The 11,978-nt window shown below is 46.0% G+C and overlaps 1 protein-coding gene, 1 long non-coding RNA gene and 1 pseudogene across 3 annotated transcripts; 2 read left to right on the top strand and 1 right to left on the bottom strand.

Moving 5' to 3' along the window:
* The first annotated feature begins 4,045 nt into the window (after nucleotides 1-4,045).
* Nucleotides 4,046-6,627, top strand: LOC136481491 (uncharacterized). The gene is made up of 4 exons (XR_010764728.1): nucleotides 4,046-4,185; nucleotides 6,020-6,087; nucleotides 6,271-6,374; nucleotides 6,561-6,627. It is a non-coding gene; the product is annotated as an uncharacterized lncRNA (long non-coding RNA).
* A 360-nt stretch (nucleotides 6,628-6,987) lies between these two features.
* LOC136483501 (uncharacterized) lies at nucleotides 6,988-8,097 on the bottom strand. 2 transcript variants are annotated; one of them, XM_066480580.1, is made up of 2 exons: nucleotides 7,960-8,097; nucleotides 6,988-7,868 (listed from the first exon to the last, which is right to left on the bottom strand). In XM_066480580.1, the coding sequence occupies exon 2, from the start codon at nucleotides 7,832-7,834 to the stop codon at nucleotides 7,259-7,261; it is 576 nt and encodes a 191-aa protein (XP_066336677.1). In that variant the 5' UTR covers nucleotides 7,835-7,868; nucleotides 7,960-8,097; the 3' UTR covers nucleotides 6,988-7,258. The 2 variants fall into 2 exon arrangements, with proteins under 2 accessions (XP_066336677.1, XP_066336676.1); XM_066480579.1 differs by lacking the exon at nucleotides 7,960-8,097 and having other exon boundaries at nucleotides 6,988-7,953.
* Nucleotides 8,098-8,436: 339 nt separating this feature from the next.
* LOC136483500 (uncharacterized) lies at nucleotides 8,437-11,532 on the top strand (annotated as a pseudogene).
* Nucleotides 11,533-11,978: the final 446 nt, after the last annotated feature.

Below are 11,978 nucleotides of genomic sequence, written 5' to 3'. Positions count from 1 at the left end.
GCAGGGTTGCGGAAATCCCTGGCAGACACCGAGACGGCACTCCAAAAGTCCATGGAGACCCTTGAGTCGGAGCGGAGTACCTTGGTGTCGGAGCGGAGTGCCCTGGAGTCGGCATGAAAGGCCCTAGAGTCGGAGCGTAAGGCCTGGTCGGAGGCAGACCAAGAAGTGCTTGAGCTTCGGGGGTAGGTGATGGGGATGGAGGAGGCGAGCGCCTGGCTGCATGAGCAGGTGGCCTGGTAGGCGGAGGAATTCTCCACCCTTGAGAACTTTCGCCTTGGTATGTACCTTCTCTATTTTTTGTCATGTTGGTTTCTTAGCTTGTTTCTGAGCTTGTCGCCCTTCTTGCAGAGCTGGGCAGAAAGGTGAAGTCACTGGAGCGAGACCTGGAGACGGTCAAGGCGACTTTTGGCCAAAATGCAGAGGCGCTGGCCAAGTCCCTTGAAGAGCGACGTGCTCTCAAGGGGGAACTTGACCAAGTCCGCAATCTTGCCCATCTTGTCGTCTCAGAAGTCTTTGGGTCGTCACCAAGTACTAGCATGCCCGCCATCCAGCTAGCGGTGGTTCCGGATGAGGTCCTGGCCCTTATCACAAGCAGGCTGTTCTATGGAGCGTCGGGGGTGTTGACTTCGGTGGCGACGCACCATCTGAACCTAGACTTCACCACTATCTGCAGCGGGTATGCCGACGGCCTAAGCACAAAGGACATCCAATTGATCGGGGAGAGCTTGCTACCGCTTGCAAGGTTGGTGGCAGAGCAAGTCTCTGCACAGTGGGTGATGAGTGTCCGTCGTGAAGACATGGCCGAGAGCATGCGTCTGGGGGACGTTGTCCAGCCTACGGATGGCACGGAGCCTAGGCCAGAAGTGGACGTCGTCCCACCTTCAACCGAGCCAAATGTCGTCCCACCGGGGAGTGAGCAGCCCGTGCTTGTAAAGTATAAGTAGTTTAGTAGATGTAAAAAGTTTAAGTTCATGGGGGAGCCCCTGTGCAAACGTTTTTGTGTACTTAATGACTGCAATTGGTTTCATTTTTTGTGATGGAGTTACTCCGTTCGGGAAAGCTTGTCCCTTTCGTTCCTTAGTTTTCCCTTAGCATAATTTTGTTTTTTATTCTTTCTTTCTCGTACTTGCCCATTTGTCCCGTAGGCTGCAACCTTAGGAGCCCGGGGCGTGGCCCGCGAGGCTCGGCTGCTCGTAACCATAGGTAGAGGCGGGGTGCGATCAGTTGAAATATTTTAAAGCAAAGCTACGTAAGACAAATTAAAGGAACAAACTATCCTTTTGTTCGGGTAGGAAGGAGTTTCACCATATGATAATAAACGAAAGAGAGGTAGTAGTGCACCTTCGTGGAGCCCCTGAGCGACCCGGGACAAAAAGTGTTCGGGTCGGGGTGCTCTTATAGGAGCAAACGCTAAGTAAACAGTGGTAAGACTGAATTTTAGGGGAAGAAAAACGACATAGCTGTTCCGAGCGTTTGGTGAGAATGTCGTCGTTGTCGTCCCTCAGTCGATAGACGTCTGGTTGGATTACTTCAATCTTTAGTCGTCCAGATCCTTGTCCGCTACGCCCCTTTTCTTGGACGCTGCTTCTGCGCCTTTTTCTTCCTTTGGTCCGTTGGCCTGTCGTAGAAGGCGTTTGAGGAGCTTGCAGTCCTTGTAGAGGTGTTTGATGGGGTAGGTGTGGTTGGTGCACAGGCTCTCCATGAGCTCGTGGAAGTGGCCCGGAGGGTCCTGCTAGGGCTGCTTGCCCGTGTGTTCAGTCGTGGCGACCAACGCGGAGCTGGCCGATCGGCGGTGATCTTTTCTGTTCTTTTTTCCTTTCTGCGTGGAGGTGCCCTCGTCTTGATCCTAGTGCTTGGCCTTGTCTTTGCCTCAGCCTCCGTTGGAGCGCGGCAGGAGCGGCGCTCGCTGGAGGCATTGGACAAAGGTCCGTGGTCCCGGTCGCTGTTGCGTGCGTCTCGGTTCGGCCCGAGCCGCTTGTGTACAGGCAGTGGGTGCGGAGCGATCGTCAAGTCAAGACGAGGCGCAGGTGTGGCCTCTTGTGCCATGCTTGGTGGTTGTAGCGGTGAGCGTGTGGAGCGACTCGTCTGCTGCGTCCCCATTCCCCTGGTGGGGAGAGAGGCTACGAGTCGGTGTCACGATACGGAGCTCTCCGCCTGTTGAACGGCGGTGGTCACCACTAGTGCCCGAAGGTTCCGGTGAATCGCCTGTTCCCGGGGGTCATTCGGCTTGGGAAGGCCGCGTAGAAGCATTGCCGCAGTGGCGATGTTCTGATTGGCCCGAGCGAACTGTGGGGGATCGTTCCCCTGTCCATGGTGTTGCGCTGGACCCGACGGGCGCGACCCCGGGCGCCGCCTAGTGGTTTATGCGCGCGGGGCGTAGTGTGGTGCGCCGAGCGCGCTGGAGTAGTCGGTGGCTGGTTCAGTCGTTGTTGTCGTAGCTCTTCGCCGTGCTCCCATGTGAGCGCGGGGGGTCTTTGCACGAGGGTCTGGAGGGGTGTGAGTCTGTGAGGACTCTGCTTTCGCTGGTGGGTGTCCTGGAGCGTCCGCCATAGAGCACTCCCAGGACGGACGGTGGCTAGGCGCCACGTCACCGATGCTGGAGCCGTCACTCTCGACATCGTCATCCATGAGGTCAAGGAAACAGGTGGGAGCATAGCTCGCCATCCCCACAAATTCGGACGTGAGAGCGGGAGGCGCCGGCATCCTTCGGAGCCCTCGGGCGTACACATCCACAGGGGACGCGAGGCTGTAGGGGAACCGGTCGCACGATGGTTGCGGTGGAGACAACAGGGTCCCTTCGGATAATCGGCGGAAGATAGAAAATAGCAAGTAAATAACGGTATGTATGTTACTTACAGTGGGGTTTGAGCAGAGAGTTTGCTCGGAATGAAGCGCAGATGCCGCGTCGTTGAAGTCGTCGTGCGTCCTAGAGCCGATGGAGGATGTCCCTCCGATGAGCGCCGGGACGAGTGCTGCCTCGCGGAGGTGTAGTATGCCGAGTCGGTCGGCGACGAAGTATAGACTTCCAAAGAGAAAGGCCTGGGATGGCTCGAAAATGGGTGGAACCCGTATCCCAACAGGTGGGAGTGCGGGAAACTCCAGTGAGCCGAAGCGAGTTATATCGCCTGAGCCCGCCACGGCGAGGGTGGCGGAAAAGTGGGCCATCCGATGACCAAAAGTGTTGAACATACAGCGTCTTCCCCACGAACGACGCCAACTGTCGGTGCAGAAAGTGATCAACAAGTGAATATTTATAGTTTTGCCGTACGTTGTGATCGGAGGTGACCTAGCACTCAATGACATAGGGTTTATACTGGTTCAGGCAACGTGCCCTACGTTCAGTTTGAGTCAGTCGATGACTTTATTTCTGAGCCTAGGTGCTCGAAGTTTACAGTGGGGTTACAAACGAGAAGGAGAAAGATGGGGGGTACAAGAGGTCCGGTCGGACTCCTGCCGGAAGGGCCGAGAGTGACGGGAGCCCCGCTATGAACTAAGTGTTCGAGCGTGTGCTCGTGGTTCGAACCTGGCGGTTTTGTGCTAGTGAACTTGATCGATCTAATGAATCTGGAATGACTTAAATCTCTCCACCTATCTGTTGGGAGAGAGCACATCCCCTTTTATAGATAAAGGGGATGACCTTACAAGTGAGAAGGAGAGAGTACGTATGCTTCTACTCCTTGTTGCCCACGCCGGCGGGTACAGGACGATGGTAGGCGCCCACAATGTTGTTGATATTACTGTTGAATGTCAGATGCATGTGGGTGGTCGTGTTTGTCTTCTTTGGGTATGGCAGACGTCGGCGTCTGCCACACTGTTGGTACCTGGAGGCATGCAAGGGGTTTACCATGTTCTCCTGGCACGGTAAATGCCGGCGCCCACAACACTGTCGATGCCCAGAGGCATGTGGGGGGAGCCTTACCGTATGGGAGTTAATGACGCCCACAATACTATAGAGAAAATATCGACGCCTATAACACTGTTCGGATCCCGTTGCACCAGAGAGGCTGTAGAGTCCTGTTGCACCGGAGAGGCTGTAGAGTACTCTGTTGGATGCATTATTTTTCATCTGCTGACAGGCCCAAATTACCTGAAAATATTGATGATTTCACACTTGTATTTGGCCATTTTTCTTAGGCCACGACGATAAGGAGCACATCAACAGCACTAGCAGAAGCTCCTGGATTGGTATGCCTTCCTTTCTCAAAGACATTCATCCATTGCTCAGTGATAGTTAATCCTATGGCGACATGTTCAGCATTTCCATGCTTTCCTTGAGCATTTGGAAATGCATAAACTAATTTGGAATCACAAGCTGTCAGATCGTGCTTCATAAATTATTTAGTGCCTGCCTGCATCCTTAACTCACATGCATCTATGTCCTTGACATCCCAAAATTCTAAGAATTGGAATGTTTCTGCTACAAAATTAGGCTGCTAAGTGCTGCTAGTAAATATCCAAGAATGTCCAACAAGCTAAACTACCTGACCTCAATATCTAGAGTTGGTGATTACTGAGTACACCATTACTTACAGACTCACGCCGTGGATGTGACACAAGTCAACCTTAAAATATTTTGTTTACATGATCGTTTGCAATTGTACTGACTGTAAGTTTCAAACTGTATGTCTGTATCCTCTGTCATTTGAAGCTTTTTAGCTCTTTCCATGCACTAGATCCTTAGGACACCAGTTTTGCTATAACAAAGTTAGCAAATGACTTCCTGTACCTACAGTTAAATTGAGTCATTAGAATGTTGGTGCCAATTTAGTACCTATTTGCAATCACTGAATTTTCTGTGAGTTAGTGTGTCTTGTTGACAACTCTATGGTTAGCACATCTAAATGAAGTACACACTAAAACAGTGAGTTAATTTCCATTTGGCCATTCCAAACGTGCACTCGATTCAAGTCCAAAAATTTGAGCTTAACAGTAAAAGAGGGCAGAGGCTGAGGAATCCAAGCCTATTGCGCACTTTCTAAATTCATTAGTTGCAGCGAAACACAGAGGATTGATCAATCGGCAAGAATAGCTCGTTTGCTTTTCTATGGTGGATTAAATTACGCCCCTAGTGCTTCTCATCCTGTCCAATTGTGCTTGTGCATTCAAGATCTTTCAAAATCTATAGAAAAAATCCAAATGACTTGAAACTTGTTTCTTTATATATCCTTGTATTGGCATCCTCCAGAATCATTTAATTGTGTATATCATGTTTATATTATATAAATAATTCATCCGAGGCTCTAAAATGGTGAATCCAATTTTGTTCGTCTATGTTAGCGATGCTCTATCTGCAGAAACTTCATTGGCACTCAACTCACAATGCTTATACGATACTAAATTATAATAGCTGAAGATGTATTTTCTTTTCTTTGAAGAGTATATAATTTATACCTTATGTAGGTGATTAGTTTTATGTGAACGGTGAACCTAAAGGTGTCACTACTGGAGAGTAGTTTTTTTCTTCCGAATGCTGAAGATGTATTCTCCCTATTTTCTGTATGTAACTATATACAAAGTCTGACAAAAGTTTGTTCTTTTGCGAACTCTGGGATGTAACAGACTGATAAAACTTGAAATCTGGAAAAAAAATCATGGTAATTCATTGTTTCGTCTGTATCCACTGTGTTGTAATAGATTGACAGCCTGATAAACAGACTGTTTCAGAACTCTGAAATAGCTTATGTGTTCCTAACAACCATCAAACATTGGTCAACTTTTCAAAGCAACAAGCATCCTTCTCCACCTGAAAATTATTAACCTGAAGTATCAACAGCCAGTATAATGTTTATTTAACAAATAACTGCAACCTCCAACAGCTGCATCTATATTTTTCGAAGAAAAATGACAGGAGTTCTCCCTTGAACAAATGCATCTATGGTCCTACCTGATTCCACTTATTATCTATTTCTGACTTGGATTAACATTGAAAGCTCATCTTTTGAACCTCAATTAAATACATGGTTCACGTTACTATTATGATCAACTGGAGGATCACAGTTGTGTGTGTTTGTATGTGCAGAGATACAAAGTTGAGCTGGAAAATTCTTTGAGTCGTGCCTTTGATATGCAGCACTTTATACAGAATTCGTAAGTACTCCACAAAACCACACATTTGTAAGTACCAAAAGTATTTCTTCTAAAAAGATCAAGAGCTAGTAAAAGTGATGTGTAAGCCAATGATAGAACAACCAGACTGAGAGTTGTGCAGCATTATTATGAAAAACGGTACTTCACTTTATTTTTCTCATGCTATGTGTTGTTATTGAACAGGGTGATTTCTGAAGAAACTTGGTGGACTCCACAAGATGGTTGAAAAGTAAATATAAGCTCATTTTCTAAGCCTTCTCTGCAGCTAACAGAGTTATCTTAGACGAGTAAGATTTAATTTTGCTTACAAATTCAGTTTTAGATATTTGCATATGTGAAGGAGTTCAGTCTGGTATTATGCCAATAGCAACTTTGTTCGGTCTTTCAAACTTCAAATCATAAACAGCTATCTACATTTCCAATTAACTGGTTTTGCCTGTAACCTAATTACCGGATGTGTTGTTGTTCTGCAGGACGTATGGTTTTATACTTACAGTGAAGGACCTATCGCCAAATAGCATTATTTCAGTAAGCGTTGAGACAAGGAATATGTGTCACTGCCACTCAGCATATCCCCAATGTGTCTTATCCATATGAGAATGAATGCAGGTGTTCGATGAATTGTTTGTCAGTCTTTAGAAGTTTCTTTCTTGTAGCATTCAATATAAACACTTCTTTTATGCCCTTGCGATTTTTGAATAATTTGAAGCATTGTCCGTGCTAATAAATTAGTCCTTCAGATGCAAAGATTTTTGATACCATCTATGTTACTTAGTTGTGTGCTCGTTTTTATTTTTAATCAGTCCCATATGTATCTTATTGTGGTCTTTTTAAAAAAGCTACAGACTCACCTCTGTATCAAAGCCTTCTGGGCTTATTTACTAGTAATGAATTAGCAGGTAGTTAATGCTTCATTACCATTTGTCATAGTAGTATACAATAGCACAACGAAGCAAAGTTCATCCACTGGACTAGAACATATGTACTGTACCATGAGCACGCACAGTTTTTCTATCATTATTATTATTACAACTCTGCTACAAGTAGTAGAGTAATAATAATAGTAGATCAAGGAACTGCTGATAGATAATAAGATTGCTTGGGTACATGTACATTTGGCAACAATTGCACACACGGCTCCACCAATGTTTGTTGTAGGCAGGTCTTAGGGTTAGGGCTCCTCTGGATCTGTCACCGCCGGTGTGCTCTCCTCCTGATGATTTGCGGCAGCGTCTTCGTCTTCGTCGGAGTCAGTGTCGTCTTCGTCGGAGTCGGAGTCGTCTTCGTCGGAGTCGTCTTCGTCCTCAAAGTCTGGGTCTTTATGCTGCTGCGTGGGCAGGGCGTGACGACACAGCGGGCAGACAGCTTTAACCCGGAGCCAGCTGAAGATACAGTCCGGATGGAAGGCGTGGGAGCACGGCATCACCCTGAGTGTCTCCTTGGCGTCCGCGTCGAAATCCTGCAGGCACACGGCGCACTCCTCCGGCATCCCCGCGTCGCCGGCCCTCGCCTCCCGCAGCAGACCCTGGATGGCATCATCGCTGGAGGCGGGGACTCGAGCACGCTTGCGGTTGAGGCCGTATAAAACCATATCATGTCGCCGGACTTCGTCCCGGATTTCGTCCATTCTGCGGCGGTCGTCGTCGGGGATTATTGGCAACTCGGCGTCGACCAAGTAGATCTCGCCATCGACGAGCACCGGCATAGTCACTGGAAGCCAGTCGGAAGTAGGGATTGTATCATCCATCTGCAGCCAGTCCCGGCTCCTCCTGCGGCGGCCACTGACGGCCGGAAAGGACATGGCGGCGGGCGAAGAGTAGTAAGATGGATGAACACGGGATGGATCGAACGAGATGATCGAGCAAACCTTACCAGGGACAACAGGGAGCGAGGGGATTTGCTCTGCCTCGGCTTATATCGTCGGGAGTCAGACCTCCAAATTGGAGTCGGCTTCCGATTTCGATTTCGATTTGGATCCGGGAGTCCCGACGCGCGAGGGGCCTCACCAGGCGCCGCCGCTACGTGTGGAACGGGAGAAGTGGAGGAGTCGGAGGAGGGACGAAGAAAGAAGCCAGGACGACGCAGGTTTTGACCGGCTAAGGGTGTGATGTGAGCCGTCCTTCCAAAGTTCCCCAATCCACAATCCCCAATCCAGTCCGCCCCGATTCCACAAGGCGCACCCGCCACTGCCGCCGGAGCATCGCCGTCAGCTGATCTCGCGTCCTCCGACGCCCGGCCCAACCTTCCACTCCAACCGCCGCTGCGCTGCCCGACCACCGGGGACCGCATCGACACGCGCAGCAGTCACAGGACCCCGAGACTGTGACGTGTGGGAGAGAAGGTTCCCCCAGCCATGGCGAGCGCGGATCTGCTGCGGAGGGAGGAGGAGTTCCTTGTTTGATTCCGCCAAAGGTAACGCCTTTACCAGTCTCTTGGATGGCGATGTGGATTTCGCCCCCAAATTGGGCGGAGGTAGCGATATTTGCTGAAATTGTGGCGTATGGGCGCAGGCGATGGCGCCAAGTCGCGCTCACAACTGATCGAGAGGAAGATTGAACTCCTCGAGGACATGGCCACCAAGGTGAGAGGATGCTCATCCTGATTGGTGTTGGCCTTCTGTACCTCTTGCCACCCCTTTTTCTTCTGTGATGTGATGCTTAATAAGTCAAAAATTTCCTGTGCATCTCCTGTGATGACAAATAAAAAAAAAGTGTGCAAAATCACATATTCTATGTTTGCAGGCTTTAATGTAATGGAATACAAGTCTGATGTAAATGAAACATTTTTTGTTGTGTATACTAGGGGTTCAACGGTTGATGGTTTACACATGACAATGTTATATATACAGGTCAGTAACCGGAGATCACGAAAGTGGATGAATGACCGTTTGCTGATTGATCTTGTCCCGTGTCTTCATGTTGAAGAAATCAAAGGCCTATTTGCTCCTCCACCATGGGGTAAACTCCAGATGCTGCTTTAGTGTTTTAATAATGCAATTTTACTAACCTGACAATAATCTTTGCTGTTGTACTTGCACGGCTTGTTGTAAATATTTTAGATATGCTTCATGTATACGTGTGCTACAAAAACTCTTCAGTGTGTTTACAGGAAAATAGAGGCCATCTTCTCTTAAGCACGCCCATTTTAAAACAAGGGCTACATTATTAAAAGCTTTGGAGTCAAGATATTCTCGTTGTACTTTCTCTATTTGTTGCAAAAGTGTTACATTTCTTCATGTAGTGGTGTACCAGAAAAGCTCTAAATTATGTTGGCATGTGGCAGAAACATAGAGACTGTCTTCTGTTAAGCATGCCCATTTTAACTTCCACATGGACTACAATACTAAAAAATTATTTAGTCGAAGCATATGCTTGTTGCTCTTGTATTATGAATCACATGTTTTCATTCAAATTCTTACGTGGAATCACTCTTCCATTAATCATGGGCATCACATGCATGATATTTTCATGTGTATACTTTGGAAAAGCTCATCTTTATATTATAATGATTATGCAGGTGAGGAAGTACCCTTGTCAGCATTCTGCAGGACAAGTGTTGGTGAATGGGATGCCTTCAGGAACATTGACATGGATGCTGAGGTACGTGCATGTTAATGCCTTTCTTGCTAGCCACATTCTGTTCATCATTGCCCACAATATAATTTAGTGAAATGAACAACTGAGACAGAAGATCTGTATATCACTCCATGCATTAGTTTGTGGATCAGTTGTATTTAGCAAGTTTTTTCTTATTTGTAGGCAAGATTGATGCAACATATGAAAAGATCATCCCAAAAACCCAGGAATCATGTGGACGAAGGGGAATTGATTGCGCTGAATGCCTGGCACCGGATAGATCGCCAAACTAGAGAAGCAATAAAGAGAAATTTCCTTCCTGATCTGCTTGAAATATATGAAGTACTGCCTTCTTTCCTCAAGTTTGGACTTATATTTATTGAAATGATTATAATGGATCATAGCTAATTAGTTTTTCTTGTAAAGAAGACATCAGAGTTCTTGATTATGTATTTGTATATGTCTGTATCTGCTATCTAAGCACATGTAGATAATTTATCAATACCACATCTAGTTTGTTACTTGTAGTTTCTGGACTAAAAAAATTCAGTGAAGTTTATTTCATAGCTGTTTAATAACTGTTATGTTTCCAGTATAAAAAAATATATCAGTTTGACACTATGCCTGTAAAAACAGAGATGTCTTATCAGCCGGCTTATCAGCTAGAATCTATAGTATTTTTCTCTCACAACAAAACAGCTTCAGCCGGCTTATCAGCCGGCTTTAATACCAGCCGAACAGGGTGTGTGTTAAAGAAATTTTTGGTGTTTATTCTCCAAAGCCCTGTAACTACTTTGTTTCCACCTTTTGCTAAAATTCGTTTACGAGTTTCAAAAGTTAGTATCAATACTAGATAACTGAAATTCTTTTGTTCACTAGAAACTGGAGCAGAGTTTTCTTTTCCACTTATTAGAATTATGGTTTTCTTGACTTCATTTACACCACTTGTACCAACTTTTCATCCAGCCAATTTGATTCAGCTTGTCAGTTGCTCACGTCACCTTCGCCTTTTCATGTTTGCAGGAACGAGTTAGGGCCTTCATTGAAGATACTAGTGACTAGGATGTGCTTGTGCTGAATGTCCAGGACCCATTTCAGAGGCTGCTTCTGCATGGTGTTTGTGAGGTGAGTATCTTCCCAAGTCGAAGAAAATCCAACAGCTTCCTCTGGAAGAACTGTAGTGTTGACCATGGCTTTGTCTATATGCAGTTCTACAACATGACCTCGACGACCACGAGCAGTGTAAGAGATGGGAGGCCTTGGAAGACAACTACCATCAAGAAGAGGCAGGGCACGGGTGTTCCCTCCAGAATCACATTAGTTAACTTTCTGAGGATGAAGAAGAATGGGTCCCATTGACGTTAGTTGTGTGAGGACCTGAAGTTTGGGGCGCTCAGACCTTGCCTGAGTGTGTACTGAAGTATCTTGATGTGGCTCAAGAAGACAACAAATTTGTTGCTTTAGATTCCGTTTAGGCTGTTGGCAAATGTAAATTATCCGTATTTCTTTTTGAAACACATTGCAAGGCAAGTGATGGGTCACTGAATCACATCAACCTGTTGGCAATCTGTATGGTTTGAAACCATGACACCTGTCGTGCCATTATGTGGGCGTCTTGTTGGCATCGACGGTGTCTCGGTATTTGATCGAGTCCCTCTTGAGTTTCTTGGATTTCAAAGTTTGAACTCAAGTTAGGGAATGGGGTGTTTTGAGCTAGTGATGGGATGTTTAATATGGCTAAAATTTTGTGGAGGGATTTAGTGTGGAACTATTTTTGAAAATAAGTCTGGACATACTTTTTTTATGTTCTGATGAAAGCTAGTATTTTTTTTAGTTTAATAAGTTTTAAAAGTTTGATCAGATTTTTGACCAAACAAACATGAAGGATTTGTGTAACGGAAAGGGCCAGTACGTCACTTAAACGAACTGCCAGAAGTAGAGTAGTACACCAAGGATGAAGAGAAATAAAACGTTACTGAACTAAAGTAGATGAGAAATAAAACGTTACATGGTTGACTCCTATTATAAGCCGGCTTATCAGTCATGGTATAATGTTTTTTTCTCCCAATAAATTACCCCATTATAAGCCGGCTTATCAGCTATGGTATAATATTTTTTTCTCCCAACAAATTAGTCAAGGAAGAAGAGAGATACTAACCCAATGCTTCTTGTTTAGTTTTATTTTTATTACACTGAATGAAGATAAACACATCAATCTTTCTTTTTAGGAATTATTATTATTACAACTCTGCTACAAGTAGTAGAGTAATAATAGTAGATCAAGGAACTGCTGATAGATAATAAGATTGCTTGGGT

The sequence above is a fragment of the Miscanthus floridulus genome, chromosome 9 (assembly GCF_019320115.1).
Source record: "Miscanthus floridulus cultivar M001 chromosome 9, ASM1932011v1, whole genome shotgun sequence".
Lineage (NCBI taxonomy): Eukaryota > Viridiplantae > Streptophyta > Magnoliopsida > Poales > Poaceae > Miscanthus > Miscanthus floridulus.
The sequence above is the reverse complement of the archived record's forward strand: the minus strand, read 5'-3'. Positions and strand labels throughout refer to the sequence as shown.

Excerpts from the sequence above, each read along its gene's own strand:
- LOC136483501 (XM_066480579.1), bottom strand. The coding sequence starts at position 7,888 with ATGTCCTTTCCGGCCGTCAGTGGCCGCCGCAGGAGGAGCCGGGACTGG.